Source organism: Saimiri boliviensis, chromosome 17 (genome assembly GCF_048565385.1).
Source record: "Saimiri boliviensis isolate mSaiBol1 chromosome 17, mSaiBol1.pri, whole genome shotgun sequence".
Classification (NCBI taxonomy): Eukaryota; Metazoa; Chordata; class Mammalia; order Primates; family Cebidae; genus Saimiri; species Saimiri boliviensis.
Genome location: NC_133465.1, coordinates 19,024,568 through 19,040,784, shown reverse-complemented (window position 1 = coordinate 19,040,784; position 16,217 = coordinate 19,024,568). Strand labels below are relative to the sequence as shown.

General features: G+C 49.5%; 1 protein-coding gene across 6 annotated transcripts in view; it reads left to right on the top strand.

The window, feature by feature from the left end:
* MPRIP (myosin phosphatase Rho interacting protein) overlaps positions 1 to 16,217 on the top strand; it is a 144,617-nt gene that overhangs the window by 30,325 nt on the left and 98,075 nt on the right. For all 6 annotated transcript variants that reach the window (XM_039476703.2, XM_039476702.2, XM_039476704.2 and 3 more), the window contains exons 2-3: positions 3,388 to 3,465; positions 5,782 to 5,847. In XM_039476703.2, the coding sequence (XP_039332637.1) occupies positions 3,388 to 3,465; positions 5,782 to 5,847 (144 nt within the window). The remainder of the gene's footprint in view (positions 1 to 3,387; positions 3,466 to 5,781; positions 5,848 to 16,217) is intronic.

Here is a 16,217-nt window from a genome sequence, read left to right as displayed (position 1 = left end):
GAGGATGCAGCATTTTTAGATAGTCTGAGACATAGAGAAGGGGCAGCTCTTCCTGGGAGGCCTTTCCCACACCTGGGGGGTGAGGACAGGTTGTCTGAGTCAGGACCTAGGTTATGTAAGGAGAAGGAAGCTCAGAGCGTGCACCACGCACCCACTGCTGGCCTAGGCCGGCGGGGTACTCACCTTCACTCCCTCTGCACACCTGCCTCAGGATCAAGGACACAGGGCCAACCCCCATCCCTGCCTTCCTGGAGTGAAGGTTCTGGGGTGGGGCGGGGGGCGTCATGTCATAGCAATGTAATTGCATAATGAAACCATAGGTAGAAATTAGTTCTGTGATGTACAGTGACAGTAATGGCAGAAGTGAGTAGTTAGAGACTGACGGGGGAAGATCAGGACTGTCCCTTGAGGAAGGGGCATTTTAGGGAAGCCCTGAGAGATGGCAGAGAGGGCCAGGTTTTGGGGAACCGAGGAGGCTGGAGGCAGCTGCACAGGCCGTACGGCTAGCTGTGAGAGGGAAGAGTGGCGGTGCCGTAGCCGGCCAGGTCCTGGTTCCTGGCTCCCGGGGCTTGGGGAATAAGTTCTCAATAATTACAGATTGCTCCTTGTGGCCCCGTGGCACCGTCATTCCTGCCTTTGCACCTGTGTGTCAGCTGTACCCCTGCCCAGAGAGCCCTCTCAACCCCAGGCCTCCCCCGTGTGTGGGGTCCTTACCTTCTTTAGGGCTTTTCCTTGATAAGTGATTTTTTAGAAAAAATTCTGAGCAGAGGTTTTGCTGAGGATGCCTGAGTTGAGACCGAGGCTCAGGTTCTGAGGGAACAGATGCTGAGCCCTCAGCTCCCCACAGTCCCTCCTGGAGAAAGGTCAGGTAAATGTAGCTGATGATGTGATGACACCCCAAGTTGCCTTCAGAAGCCAAGGTGGTGTTGCACAGTTAAGCCAGAGTTGGAGGAATGGCCTGGTGGGCTAGCCTCCGACCTCACAGGTGGGCTTTTGTGGTCGACAAGAGGCCGAGCTGGGAGTCAGAGTCCAGATACACACGGGGAGTTGTCCATACGGCTTTCCCATGCCGTATGCAAGGCTTCTGGTAGGGTGTTCTTAGGGTGTGTACTCCTGGAATGGGGGGTGGAGAAGCCAAGTGTGTGTGCCTACCTGAGGTTGGCTGGACACAGCTGGAGTTCATAGAGAGCACAGACCTCTCCTTGCTTTTGCCTCTGCCTTCCCAGGTGGGATTTCCACCATACACCCATTGGCCCTCCTAGACTGTGTCTGCAGCCAGCACCTACTCTCCTGTCCTTACAGCTTTCCCCCAATTCCAGGCACACAGCTCCACTCATGTCGTTCATGGGGAAAGCCAGTGCTTCTGGGGACCTTGAGGACCCCTGCAGGCGGAAGCCAAGAAAAGAGGGTTCTTGGTTCAGCCTGAAGGCTGTGTGGACTCTGGTACGTGATCTGCCTTCTCTGAGTCACAGCCTGCAGCTGCCAAATGAGGTAGTGTGGTGGGGCCTCCTACTTTGGAGAGCACTGAATAAAAAGCACATGGGGATCCCCTGAGGGGATCCAGGGATCAGGCTGTGTGTGTAAGCAGCAGTCAGAGAATTTGGGTTTTAATTTGTATTAATGGCCTCCAAAGGGGACTAGATAAATGGGTCTGGTTGTACCTTTTCCAGCCCAGTCTCAGCAGCTGGGTGTGGCTGAGGAAGGAGATGGAGCCAGAGTGTCTGTCTAGAATCTCCCGCTCTACTCTCCGTGGTGAGCTCCTACCCATGGTCTAGGGAGTGGGGACTCTGGATGGTGAAGTGGAACAGTGCCTCACATTTGTTGAGACCTCACAGGCCGGACACTGCTCAGTGTTCTTTGTGTTCATGCAGCTTTTTAAATTGAGATATAATTCACCTATCTTAAGATTCACCCTCTTAAAGGGTACAGTTGGGTGAGTTTTAGCATATTCACAGTGTTGTGCAACCATCTCCACTGTCTAATTCCAGAACATTTTCGTCACCCACAAAAGAAACCTCATACCCGTTACCTGTCTCTCCTTATTCCCTTTCCTCCAGTCCCTGGCAGCCACTAATCTGCTTTCTGTGCTGTGGATGTGCCAATTCTAGACCGTTCGTGTAAGCAGAGTTCTGTAACATGTGGGCTTTTGTGTCTGGTTTCTTTGACTTAGCGTCATGTTTTAGATGTTCCTCTGTGCTGTAGTGTGTGTGATGCTTCATTCCTTTTTCTGGCTGAATAGTGTTCCCTTGTTGGGATCCATCATACTTTGTTCATCCATTCTTCTGTCCATGAACGTTTAGACTGTTACCACCTTTTGGCAAGTGTGAATAATACTGCTATGAACATTCATGTGCAGGTTTTTATTTGAGCCCGTTTTCCGTTTTCTGAGGTGTGTATACATGGGGATGAAATTGCTGGGTCCTAGGGTAATTCTGCTTTTAATTTTCTGAGGAACTGCTGGACTCTTCCAAGGCGGCAGCACCATTTTACATCCCTGTGCTGGGTTTTACTAATTGCATTATCTCATTAGTTCTCACATCAGAGTCACAAGGCTTAGGTAGAATTGTTATCACTCTCACTTTTCAAATGGAAGAGTTTGAACTCAGAGGGTTTCTGCATGTAGCCACACAGCCAGTCAGTTGATGATTCTTTGGCCAGAGCTGGCTTGATAACAAAAGCAGTCTCTTCTCTTGGCCCTATTTTGTATCTTCAGGATGAGGTTGAGGTTTCTTTCTTTCTTTTTTTGAGGCAGAGTCTCACTCTGTCACCTAGGCTGGAGTATAGTGGTGCAATCTCGGCTCACTGCAACCTCCACCTCCCAGGTTTAAGTGACTCTCCTGCCTCAGCCTCTCAAGTAGTTGGGATTACATGCACCCACCACCACGCCCAGCTCATTTTTGTATTTTGAGTAGAGACAGGGTTTCACCATCTTGGCCAGGCTGGTCTTGAACTCCTGACCTTGTAATCTACCTGCCTTGGCCTCCCAAAGTGTTGGAATTACAGGTGTGAGAGGATAAGGCTTTTTGACTATGTTCATATTTTATTCCTGGCACCTGCCACACATTGTCACTCACATATTTGTTTAATAAAATATCATTTTTTCCTGATCTTGGTGGCTTGATCAGCAGCTTGAGGGAGGCAGCATGTATTAGGGACTCCTGTACTCTACAGGTTCTCACACTCCTGCTCAAGTCTGTGTTCCCCTCTCTATCCTGGATGCTGCAGAATCCCCACCAGCCTCTCATTCTCATGCAGCGGGAATGGGTGGCATGACCTCTGCTGAGCAGAGGTATCGTCCATTTCCAGCAAGTACTTGCCATTAACTTTAGCTGTTCTCTCTCTCGTGTCGAAGGCTGCTGGTGACCTGTCCTCTTTTTTCTCCTCTAGGCAAAACCCATTTATGGCGGTTGGCTGCTCCTGGCCCCAGATGGGACCGACTTTGACAACCCAGTGCACCGGTCTCGGGTAAGGGCATGAGAGCCAACTCTCAGGGCGGGAGGAATCAAAGAAGGGGGCCCATCTAAGGGTGAACTGGTGTAATGGGAGAGGGAGATGGAGAGTTGAACAGTGGATCCTGGGGTGGCAGGATCAGCAGGGCTCCCCCATTTGGCGCACTTGTACGTTGTACAGAAAAGGTCTCAATTATGCATAGTTATGTGTAGTGCTCCTTTCGGAGTGAGGAGCTCTCATGTGGGTGTTGCCTGTTTTGTGGGTAAGCCTGACTCTGGGAACAGTCAAATGGAAGAGGCAAAAGAGCTGTTTAACAAACGTTTGTGTTATGTTGAGCAGCTCCCAATTCCTTCCGTGCCAAGGCCTGCCCCTATCACACCTCCCTTCCTCCTGAGCCAGGGATTCAGCCCACTAGCACTAGTGAAGGGTTGGGGGCCCAGAAGCCTTGGCTCACCTCTTACTAAATTATGCATTGCCCAGGGCAGGGCCCTGCTAGAGCTGGGACCACCATTGGCCGGACCTGTGATTTCTCTGCCAAGAAGCCCCTCTGGATTTGACTCCAGTTAAAACACTGTCCTTCCTCACACACTGTCTTACAGTTTTGCCACTCATACCCTATAAATTGCTTCCACGGACGGGGCACGGTGGCTCACGCCTGTAATCCTAGCACTTTGGGAGGCCGAGGTAGACCAGCCTGACCATCATGGTGAAACCCCATCTTAAAAAATAATAATAATAATTGCTTCCACTCAGACCCCTCCATCCCTGGGAGCTCCCTTTCCCCTTCTTCTTAGTATCTGCTACTCACCCCCTCCCCACTGTGAATATACATTTGGAGTAGGGGCCTTGGGCTGTTGTGTATTCTGGTCACACAGGCCTTGCATTATGTCTCTGGTCTTTGGGATTCCTTCCGGAATGGGTTTTGATTTCAAAGGCGGTATATAAGGCCCTTGGAAATGCTCCTGGGAAACACGTTCAGGTCGCCTCTACACACCCAGCATGGAGCAGCCCTCTATAAGGCCTCTTAGCAAGGCCCTTTGAGTCCCTGTTCATGCTACCCAGACGGGAGGACGCAGGAATCACTGGTCCAGCCGGACTGCAGTGTCCAGGGAGTAGTTCCCTTTCCTAGTTTATATTGAGGTTGTACAAAATTGCCATTTCCAGCTTCTGATGGGATTCTTTATTATAAATGATAACCCTGGCCCAAAGCATAGAGATGTGCTTTTATAGTCAGTTCATGTGGCCTTATTGCCAGTTAAACTTTGAGCATTGCTGGGCTCTTTTCTTTCTTTCTTTTTTTTTTTTTTTTTTTTTTTTGAGAAAGAGTCTTGCTCTGTCACCAAAGCCGTAGTGCAGTGGTGTGATCTTAGTTCAGTTCAGTCTTGACGTCCCAGGTTCAAGTGATCCTCCCACCTCAGCCTCCTGAGTAGCTGGGACTACAGGCGTGTGTCACCACGCCGAACTAATTTTTGTGTTTTTTGTAGAGATGGGGTTTCACCACGCTGCCCAGGCTGGATTGAGCTTTTTGAAGTATTGAATATAGTCATGGACCCTTGATGATTTGGGGCTGGGAGCTGTGCCTGTCATTCATGACAAGGCCCTTTTCCCCACACAGAGGAAGACATACACTTCATAGTCCTTTTCATTTCGGCTCCTGGTGGCATCTGACCACCATGGGCACTTCCCAGTGGTATGGCTTTTGGATGGAGAGTAGAGTGGGGGACACTTTGTGCCAGTTGGTCACTCCTTGGATATTGGAGTTATTTCCACTGGTCTTGCTGCTCCTCTGTTTTGAGCTTCAGTAGCTCATTTCCCCTCAGTTAATTCTGGAGCCTGGCTGTCTTTGTGCCTCCTCTTTGCCAGTGGATCATCAGAATGACTCTTTGTGGCGGTTTCCTAGATTTTTTCAGAAGTGGTGAATCTGTTCCTTGGCATTCCTGAGTTATTCCATGTTATGTCAGATCATTCATCAAATAAATATTGACACATATCATGTGATGCAGTCTGTGCTGGGCGCCAGAAGGAATATGAAAAGGTAAACACAGATTGTTTCTGCTCCTGAGGAGCTTCCAAGTGTTTTAAAAAAAAAGAAGCTTCTTGTTAAGCCTCGATCACTCACGTGATTTTGGGCCTTTCTCCCAGCCCAGTCCTGGCTGATGAATCAGCATTCTTAGGCGTCAGGTCCCTCTTTTTCTGCCACCTGCCCCAAAAGTGGAATCTGTGGAACCGCCTTCCTTAGATACGGGCTTGTTAGACATGGGACCTCCACAAGCCAAGCTCCGGGGCCAGGACCCAAATCCTCCTAACCACCCACCTTGTGCTCCATTGCAGAAATGGCAGCGACGGTTCTTCATCCTTTACGAGCACGGCCTCTTGCGCTATGCCCTAGATGAGATGGTAAGTGTCATCCTCGCCCACTCCCTGTCCCCAGCCTTCGCCGGTTCCCTCCATTACTGTGTCCTTGCATTGTTGTGTAAGAGCACAGCAGCTGTGTGCTCCCACTTTTGTTTGGAAGTCTGGAATGATTGAAGAACTTGTGGCACCTTGCGAAGACCGTCCTAAAATCCCAGACCTTTGAAGCATCATCTTCTGTGGTCTTGAGTGAGAGGAAGAAGTGAGGGGGGAAGTCATTTCTGTTCAAGGCTGATAGTGTGGACTTGGCTGGAGCACTCCTGGTTAGGAGAAAGCAAGGGCAAAGTCCTGGGTCACAGTGAGGACGGGTGCAGGCTATGGACCTATAGGCGTGGGGCAGGGACTGGCCCTGGGGCTGCAAGCGTGCTCACCTACCTAGTCCTGGGGCTGCCTGTGAGTTCTACAGCTATAATTGGTTTTGTTTGTCTTATTTGAGCTTCACATAGTTTTCTGAGCGGACTTCAGAGTCTGGCCTCCTGGTCATGAGGTCAACTGGTCACTAAACCAGGCAGACAGGCTCCTTCCTGCTCCCCACCTCCCTGGTTTTCCAGCTGCCTTCTGGGCTGGATGAGCATTTGCTGCTGTTGCCCCAGAGGCCAAACCTGAAAGTCAACTAGGTGGAATTTCTGGCTTTTCTTTTTCCACCTATTTTATCTCCTGACTTTTTCTCTAAAGGAGATTGGTCTCTACTAATTAAAGTAGGACTGTATTCCAAACTGTAAAGGGTTGAAGATGGGAGATTTGATTGCCTTTTCCAGTTCCACTTGGTGGGTGAGTGTTTGTGTGCACATTTCTGCAGCGTCTTAAAATTGGGGCTGTCCTGGAAAGTCTAGTCACACTATATAAAACAGGCAACCCCTGCCTGTCCTACCCAGAGTTTGTTTCTTTGCTGCAAGGGTGAGACAGACTCTGAAAGTATGAGTGGCGATAACTGTGCCCTCCAGGGACCTTCCAGACCGGAGTGGGGGGGGGAGGTGCTGGGATTTTTGGGTGGTCATTACAGCTCACATGTGCAAAGGCCAGAAGTGGGTGTGTTTGCACCTGAGTCCTAACCTTTGTGATGTGATACTTTTTCTACTTTTGTTTCTGGGGTGAATTAAGAGGTATGATACCATAATCCTGTATCAGCTGTCACCTCATTGATTTATTCTTAAAAAGAATTGTCTTCTTTTTCATTCTTTCTGGTGAGCATATTTGCACATCATGATTAGACCACAGAGGGTTTTTGCTGTGGGACCATCTATGCTCCAGGGTAGTGGATTGGAGGTAAGCACTGATGGTGGACTTGGCTAGAAGTAGGAGCAGGGAGGCAGTGCATTTGGACACTCTCTTCCTTTGGGGCAAGAAAGCTGACCTGGAGGATAGACTTCACACTGGTGTTCTCCTGGCTTAGCCCTTACACAGGGAGTAGTCCTGGGGTCAGAGCTGGGCTCCTGCAGCTGTGAGGTTTACCTTGCTTCTCTGTAGCTGGCTGACTGGTTCTTAAGTCCTGCAGTCGACCAACAGTATCAAAGGAGCCTTCACAGATCGCTGAATTGCATTCAGGCTGGGTTGGGTCATGAACCATCCCAAAAAACAGAGCTCCCTGTACTTTCCTTGGGGACTGATAATTCCAGTCAAGAAATCTTTCTTTAGGTCTAACTGAAGTCCAGCAAAATCCATTATTCCCTCTGGCTCAGTTGCACAAGCACAAAGAAGGTAGCTCCTGGGGACACCTTGGTGTTGGCACAAGTGCAGAGCACATGCTGCTTCCCAGGTGCAGCTCCTGGATACTAGAGGCCACCTAGCCAGGAGCACTAACACTTCACAGTGTACCGTGGTCTCCCAGCAACCTGGATATGGGTTGGGTATTATTTCATGGTGTGCTTAGGCAGAGGTAGGATGGTGCTAGGGATGTGGGGAAAGAAAGAAGCCCCAGGGAAAACTTGGACTGAGAGAGGGCATGGGGGCATGCCCAGAGCTGGGCGTTTCTGACCATGGGCTGCTTTCTGGCAGATGACCTGGGAGCTGGAGAGACTGACCCAGTGAGCCCATCAGTATGGCTCTGCCCAGGCGAGGCCTTGGAGGGGTTGCCCTATTGTATCAGGAAGGTCGCAGAGGAAGGTTGCAAGGAAGCAGTCGGGGTAGAAGCCAGGTGGGAGGAGGCAGAGGCTGGTTTCTCCAGCACCCAGTGCTCTGCATCAGGATTTGTTCTTCAGAGCCTCCCCCCAGCGTGAGCAGACAGCCCGTGGCCAGGGAACTCCAGCCTAATGGTCAGCCACCCTGAGCTGAGAGTCCCATCCCAACCAGGCTGGCAGGATCCTAAGACCTGGAGCAGGAGAACTCCATTTCAGGCAGGCTCATATATGGGTGAACTCCAGCCAAGCTAGAGGCTTCCTCTGTGAGTGCCTTGAAATAGACCAGTGGTCCTCAGCACTGTGCTGCCCAGGGCCACTGTCCACCACTGGCCATGTCTGGAGTCATCCTTGATTGTCACACCTGGGGCAGGGATGCTGAAGGTCCTCCACAGAACAGCTCCCAGAACAAAGAAGGCTCCAGCCCAAAATGTTGACAGTGCTAAGGCCGAGAAACTGAGGGATTTGGTCAGTGGTTTATTTAAATTCTTATTTTTTAAAATGAAAATGTAAATGCGATTTGCTATTAGCTCTGCTCTTAAACAGCACAGGACTCACGTGTCAGATTTCCTGGGAGTGAGGGGGTGATGGTGCAGAGTTGGCTTGCTGATGGTACAGTGCCAGTCATGGGATGGGGTGGGCCTGTTCCTCATCTGGAGAGTTCTATGGGGCGCCCATGCATACCAGGCAACCACAAGGCCTGCAGAACTGCTTGTGTGTCCCAGGGAGCACATAGGTGCCACTCCCTGCATGGTACCCTCAGACCGTGATGTTGTAAACTGAGCCCTGCCTCAGCATTTGTCTTCAAAAGCAGCAGCTCTGAGCAGCTTGTGGCCACCTCTGACCCTCCCAGGCCCACATAATAAACTGTAGCATTTTATGGCTGGTCTGTGCCCTCAACACTAGTCACTATCTGTTTCGAGTTGTTACTGATTTTTTTTTTTTTTTTTTTTTTTTTTTTTGAGACGGAGTTTCGCTCTTGTTACCTAGGCTGGAGTGCAATGGCACGATCTCGGCTCACCGCAACCTCTGCCTCCTGGGTTCAGGCAATTCTCCTGCCTCAGCCTCCTGAGTAGCTGGGATTACAGGCATGCGCCACCATGCCCAGCTGATTTTTTGTATTTTTAGTAGAGACAAGGTTTCACCATGTTGACCAGGATGGTCTTGATCTCTTGACCTCGTGATCTACCCGCCTCGGCCTCCCAAAGTGCTTGGATTACAGGCGTGAGCCACTGTGCTCGGCCCGTTGTTACTGATTTTTATACAATGTTACCATTTGATTTCATTTGCTTGAGTGTTATCTTGCCAACTAGACTGATGTTGTTGTTGTTGTTGTTGTTGTTGGGCCCCTGATAATTCTAAGTGTCTCTCTCCATGTTGCTAGCATGGGGTTTGGGCGGCACAAATCTAGCAGATGTTCAGTAAATATTTGTGGAGTTAAGCTACCAGCTTTGTCAGCGCCTTGCTGCAGAATTTCTGCTCCCCGCTTGAAAACCTTAAGACAGAGGGCAGGTAGGAAAGGAGAGAAGGTAGGACAAGGGGTGTTCCTCAGAGGGAGCTGAGGGATGTGGTGACCTTTAGGGATTACTCAGCAGAAGGGAGAAACTTCCCAAGAGCTCCTGAGAACCAGGATGGGGGAAAGGTTACCTTAGCCCCCTGGGTTGGGACCTGGAGAGGAAGATGGGCATCAGGAGGTCACAGCGTGCAGGATGGGGAGGAAGGCAGCAGTCCCTGGATCTGGGGAAAGTAGCTCCAGGAAGCCCTTCCTGCTTGCGGACTTCTGCTGGGGCTGGGGCTGGGGCTGGTGGACCTCATCCAGTTCTGGAGACTGACCGTTGCCTCTCCAGGCAGCCCTGAGATGGGACTAACTTTGGGGAATCTCTTTTCCTTTTTTGGGAAATTTATTTCTCGATACACCCACATACCCTGTAACTAGTGGGTGTGGAGGAGAGGCAAATTTCCCGAAAAAGGAAATTTCTCATATGCAGGCTGAGGTGAGATGGGCTCTGGGCAGCCGCACAGACAAGTAGGAGCCTGAGAGATTTGGCTGGCCCCTGGTTTTTCAGGAGTGGACGAAGCAACAGTCTAGAAACCTGGACTGCTGCCTCTGTCCTCTGCCTTTGTTTCTCTGCCTGTAAAATGTTCCTCATGATTTTACCTAATTCTGCCACTGAGTTTCTGGGGACTGATGTCAAGCTGAGGTGTGGGTGTTACCAGACGTCACTAGAAAGCTCTTGTGAGGAGTTCCAGGTCTAGAAGCAGAGTGGGAGGGCCAGGAGCTTGGGGTGGAGCAGGCCAGGCCATGCTTTGGGATTCTCACAGTCCTGCTCTCCAAGGCAAAAAGATGAGCAAATGTTTTGTTTGAATGTTTTTAGCTTTGGTAAGTGTGCAGGAAATTCACCATCTTAACTGTTTTTAAGTGTGCAGTTCAGTGGCATTAAGTACATCCATACTGTTGTACAGCCATCTGATTATGCAGTGTTTAAGGACACTGATTATGCAGTGTTTGTTCTTTGTGACCGGCGTGTTTCACTCAGCATAAAGGTTTTGAGAGATCAACTGTGTTGGTGTCAAAATTTCCTTTCTCCTGATTGTAGTAGATCTGATGCCCTTGGACTGTGAGTGCTGACCCGGAGCTTCTCACACATGGAAGCCATGGAGAGACCATGGAGAGACCTTCCGTGGCAGGCATGGTGCTGAGGGCCAGCCTCCACAATGGGGAGCTCCACTCCGTCCTAGCCTGGGTAGTCTTTGAGCCTTGTGAGAGATGAGAACTGCCTCCTTTGTAGGGGCCATACTGAGGACTCATAGCTCAGCTCATGTCCTCAGGCATAGTAGAGAAAACAATTTTAGCTCTTGGATATGTGCCTTTTTCAGGGGCAACCTATGTGTTTGTCAGTCCCATAAGAAATGAAGGTTCAGCCTGAGAAATTAACTTGGGGTGCTTATGTACTTGTGTATGAAGTAAATAGGCTTGGTCCAAAGGATCTTCAGATCACTCCAAGAAAAGTCCGGCTTCTTTAGAGTTTGCTTCCTATAGGAGAGTGTCCAGAAGGTTGCTTTGATCTTGGGGACCTCTGCTTACCTCACTCTTGACAAATTTCTGCTACTTTTGGTGATGTTAAAGCCATGAGCAGCCCAAAGTTGCCTGGGCCTGTGAGATCCTAGGGGGAGGGGCGTTACCGCTGAGCCTTGCTGTCTTTAGGATCTGTCATTTGAGGTTTCTCTCCCTTCTCTGCAGCTGATCACCTAGTTCCCGTTGCTCCCTAAGCCAGCATTTTGTAGACGTTACCCTGTATCAGAATCTGCAGGGCGGGGCTGGGAGACCAGTTTAAATAACCACTTCATGTGATTTTTTTTATTTTTTAATTTTTTTTTTTTTTTTGAGATAGAGTCTCACTCTGTTGCTCAGGCTGGAGTGCAGTGGCGTGATCTTGGCTCACTGCAACCTCCGCCTCTTGGGTTCAAGCAAGTCTCCTGCCTCAGCCTCCCGAGTAGCTAGAACTACAGGTATGTGCCACTATGCCCGGCTAATTTTTTGTATTTTTAGTAGAGACAGGGTTTCACTGTGTTAGCCAGAATGGTCTCGATCTCTTGACCTCGTGATCTGCCTGCCTCGGCCTCCCGAAGTCCATGTGATTTTTAAGCACTCCAATTGAGAACTGCTGCTTTAAGCTCTGGCTTTGTTTCCTCTAGCTCGGAGCTTTCCCAGACAGGCGAGAAGAACCATCTGGTCCTCCCTTGGTGCTGAGACACTTCCTGGGTATCTGATTCTTTGGGAACCATAGTGGCTGCTGTGATCATAACAGAGCAGTTGAAGGGACACTAGGCCATAGAAGGCCCCTCCCGCGGTGAAGCTCATATCTCTTGGGACCCACATGAACACATGCAGACTAAATCCCTAGGAGAACCGTGGTATGTAGACCCTTAAAGATGGTAGGTGGTTGGGGAGGCAGAGAATTGTTCTTAGAGGAGAGAGGTGGCACTTGGCTGCCTTCCCGCTCATCACAGAGATTCAAGAGGAGCCATGTGCCCGGCTGGGGCTCCGTGGTGGCACTTTCTTCCCATTTCTATCTTAGTCTGCGCAATGGTAGATACCATGTCCATTTCACAGTTAAAAAGACTAAGGCCCAGGGATTGTGAGGTGCCTCAACTAATGAGTGACAAACCCTGATGTGTAGGCAGGGTAGACTCCGTCTGAGAGAGGGATGGTGTCTTTCCTTCACCAAGTGATCTCATTCCTCATGTTCAGAGAGGCCACTCCACCAGCACCTGCTGCCTCATGTAGGCGGGGAATAGGGCTAGTTGAAGGCCAGGCAGGGCTTTCAGCATCCTTCCTGACCCTCTGGCTTGTCTGTGTTGCAAACTTACCCAGCTGTAGTAGCTGACCTGTGTCTTTATTAATGCCATTGAACCAAGCTAGCTGCAGGCCTGCAACCCTGTAAGGTCCACCTGCCTTTTTTACTGCACGATCATATAAATTATATATTCGGAGAGATTTGTAGAAATCAGAAAAATAAGAACGTAGAGTGTATAATTGTCAGAGAAGCAGAGAAGCTTCCTCAGGCCTGCAGACCCTTCATGTTTAAAGGACAGGAAGGAGCAAAACAGGGAACCAGTGAAGATGTTTTGTGGGCCAGTCTTATGCTTTCAGATTTAGCTTTCAGTCTGTCATGTTTCAGCCTTGTCCTGGCCTTTGTGCTTTTCCACGAGGTCCTGGTTACAAGGGGAAGGAGACAGGCCCTGCTGTGTGGTTTGTGGAGTATCTTAGGGAGGGCCTGTCGGGGTAGGGTAACTGCAGGGTCACTTAGGCCCTACCTGCCACTGTAGGCACCTCCGAGGCTATTTGACCTGCAAGAAGCCCTGAGTTCTTTGCTCCTTTGCCCAGCAGCTCATTTCTAGCTCTGTGCTGTATGCTTTCAGAATCAGATCATTTTAAAAAATAACTTCAGACTCAGGTGTGTTTTCATCTTTGCACAAGCCCTGTGAGCAAGATATGAGGGGTGGTTAATGGGGGAGGCGCCCCCCCACCCCCCGTTGTCCCCATGTATCACATTCGCCTGGGGTTCCTACTTGCTTTCAGACTTTTGGTTGAGAGACTTCTGTCTTTAAGTGGAATTCTGCATGGAGTCTTAATATAGGTTTTAAAAAGTATACAGTCAAATGCTGCTTTATTTGAAGTTTTGAAATTTTTCTGATCCCTCCCTCATCAGCAACCCTGCCCCTGGCAGCTGCAGAAAAGCATATACACTGACCAGACTGGAACAACCTCCTTCTCTGAGGAGTTATCCAGGTGCCCAGAGGTCTAGATCACAGACCTGCTCAGGAAAGGCACCTCTTCTTGTGTGATCATTTGATTATTTTCCCAAATGAATAAGCTTATTTTTTAAAGATTTCCCAAAGTAGTCAATGTCTTCAAGCTCTTTGCCACTGGTGACTTGTGCGTGAGCAGCACCCATGTTTATAGGTGAATTCTCAGGCACACGGGGGCTCGTGTTCACCAGGAGAAGCGACTGGGCCTCAGGTAACAGTCTGCTGGCTGTCAGGGCTGGCACAGCCACGAGATTCCAAAAATTGAGGACAAGGTAAGGGTGTTGAGAAGGTTCTTCCAGGGTATTGAGGGTTTTTTATTCCTGTCCCCTGCCCCACTTGACTTTTCTGGACACAGAGCCTTAGATGAGTCCCCATCCTGTCTTGATTTGGTTATGACAATTGAGATGTTGCTTATTTGTAACAATGAATTCCTTAATGAAGGAAGGTAGAGTCTTGGCTGGAAGGTGAAGTCTGAACCAGTTCACAGGATGGGGTCTGTATGATGCTCTTTAAGCAGCAGGGAGTTGGAGGGATAATAAGTGGGGTGGGGAGGGCCCTGCTTGACTGAGCTTCCTGCAGACCACTTTGCCTGAAAGCATCTATGGCTAGATTTAAGTTATTTTGAAATACTGAAGGTGAATGAGCCTTGTCTGGGTGCAGGTGAAACCAGGTGGGATGGAAATGCTTCTTAAGTGCTGTGAAAGTAGAGGTTAGGGGTCATAAGGGAAGCTCAGAGCCATTCACTGAAAAGTGACACCCACTTTTTTTTCCCTAAAGTGTAATTTATGGTGACTCATGAAAGTTCACCTGTTAGAATGGAGCACATAGTGGTCAGAGCATTCTCTGAATCTCCATGGGACCTTTGAGATGGATGTTGTTCTCTGGAAACTGGGGGCTGAACTGTAAGCTCCCTCCCCTCCTTTTGTCTTAGTTGGGAGGTCGGGGAGGTCAGCTAACGACAGGTCCAGAAAGGGCTTGGGACCCAGTCTTCTAAGACTCTTGGACCCAAATCTGTTAGGCAGGGGCAGGTTTCACCTTCGGGAGCTTCCTTGTTATTTGTACTTCTGCCGAAGGCCCAAGTGATGTTTCCCACACTGAAAGAATCAGGGAATGGAAGCCAGGAGCGGTTAATCAGGGGGCTGCGTGGACCAAAAACAGCAGTCTCCTGAGGGTGACGGTCGGGGGTTCCAGCTGTGACCTGATTCAGACCTTCCATATTGTGGTGAGGAAGCTCAGTCAGGGGGAGGGGGAGGGAGTGACTGAACCACAGATGTGGACAAGCATCTAGGTCCCTGGATCTCCTGTCCCGACTTAGGACCTGGGAGTTGCCCATCAGGGAAGGGAAGAGTGAGAGGGAAGGGACTGGGCCTGCGTGGGGCAATTTGGATGTCCTCTGCCTCTGGTATTGGAGTTATACATGGACAGCTGAGCCTGGTAGAGGGAAGAAGTTGGAGAATACTTGCCAGAGTGAGCAGGCAAAGAGGATCAGAGGAAGGGAACAAAGGAACCTCTGCAGGTCACCCTGGGTCATTCTGGAGAGCCAAGAGAAGACACAGGTTGGCCCTGGCCAGACACGAGTCCTCCCTGTGTTCCTAACCCCAGGACACCTGTCAGAGCATGGGGAACGCTTTGCACTTACTTTCATGAGGATCTCTGTCTACAGGGCGGTGAGTGCCTCTAGGCAGCACTGGTGTCTGCTTGCATAGATAGGGCTGGAGAATCCGGTAGCTGTGCTCCCTGTCTTTTGTGCTTGAGTTTCTGGTATAAATATTTCATGTAGGCCTCCCCCAGAAGTCCTCTTTCTTTGAATTTCAGACCACACTGAGAATTTGGTGACCTGAGGTGCCCAGTGAGCGCCTTCTGGCTCATCGAGACTGTCCAGTGTGCTTACCTTCCCATTACGTAATTGGTGAGTCAAGGACAGCAAAATAGAAATTAAGCTGCCTGCCTGTGTTCAGGGCCATAATTAGATACCCACATTCTCTCTCTTCCTTCCCTGTGTTGCCTGAGTGGAGTGACTGCTGGCCACCCACAATTAATTATCAAGGGGCTGAAGAGGGTTCCACGTGGTGCAACAAGAGGTGTCCACTGAAGTGCTCTCTGTCCACACCTTTGCCGTGTGCGCAGCTCTTTCAGTGATGTGAGGTGGTGAAGGGGTTTCTGTGGCCCACACCCCACATTGGGGAGGCAGCCTGGGAAGACGGGCTTTGATTGGCACCCTTGCTGGGCTATCTTCAGAGCTGTGGGTGGACTTCTCTGCAGCAGCTGTGATGCTGCCCTGCAGCATGAAGGCTTATGATAATGTGCTGGGCGTCTCCCTCCCACACAGAGAGAAATGACTTTAGGTATTAAGAAAGTGAAAAGCTTGGAATAACTGTTTAGGAAACTAAGTAGCAGCAGGGAAAGAACTGTCAAAAAAAAAAAAAAAAAAAAAAAAGTCATTTCACTCTCTTCCTTTCTCCGTCGTTGTGGTGTGTGCTTTAATCCATTTCTCACCATTTCTTCTCACAAGACTTTTAGGATTAAGCAGTTCATGGCCAAGAAACAAAAGCAAAATCGTCCCATTCCCCAGTGGATTCAGATGAAAACTGGTAATAAAATCAGGTACAACTCCACAAGGAGACACTGGGAAGAACCAAGCTGGATCTACAAGAAATTACACATGAGATGGCACACACATTTATGCTGTCTGAAGGTCACAATCATGTTACATTTTCAAACTGAAAAATGTCACCACTATCCAGAGAAGTTTGAACAGAATTTCCTCTCTGGATCTGTTATGAAGGCGTTGGTTGGCTGGGTTCGGTAATATGTGAGCCCTTTTCACTTCTTTTAAAAAAAAAAATGTCATTTCATGGGCGTTACAGCAGAAAACATTTAGGGTTGAAAAATCAAAGCCACTTGGCTGGTGCTAGTGTGTTCACGTGT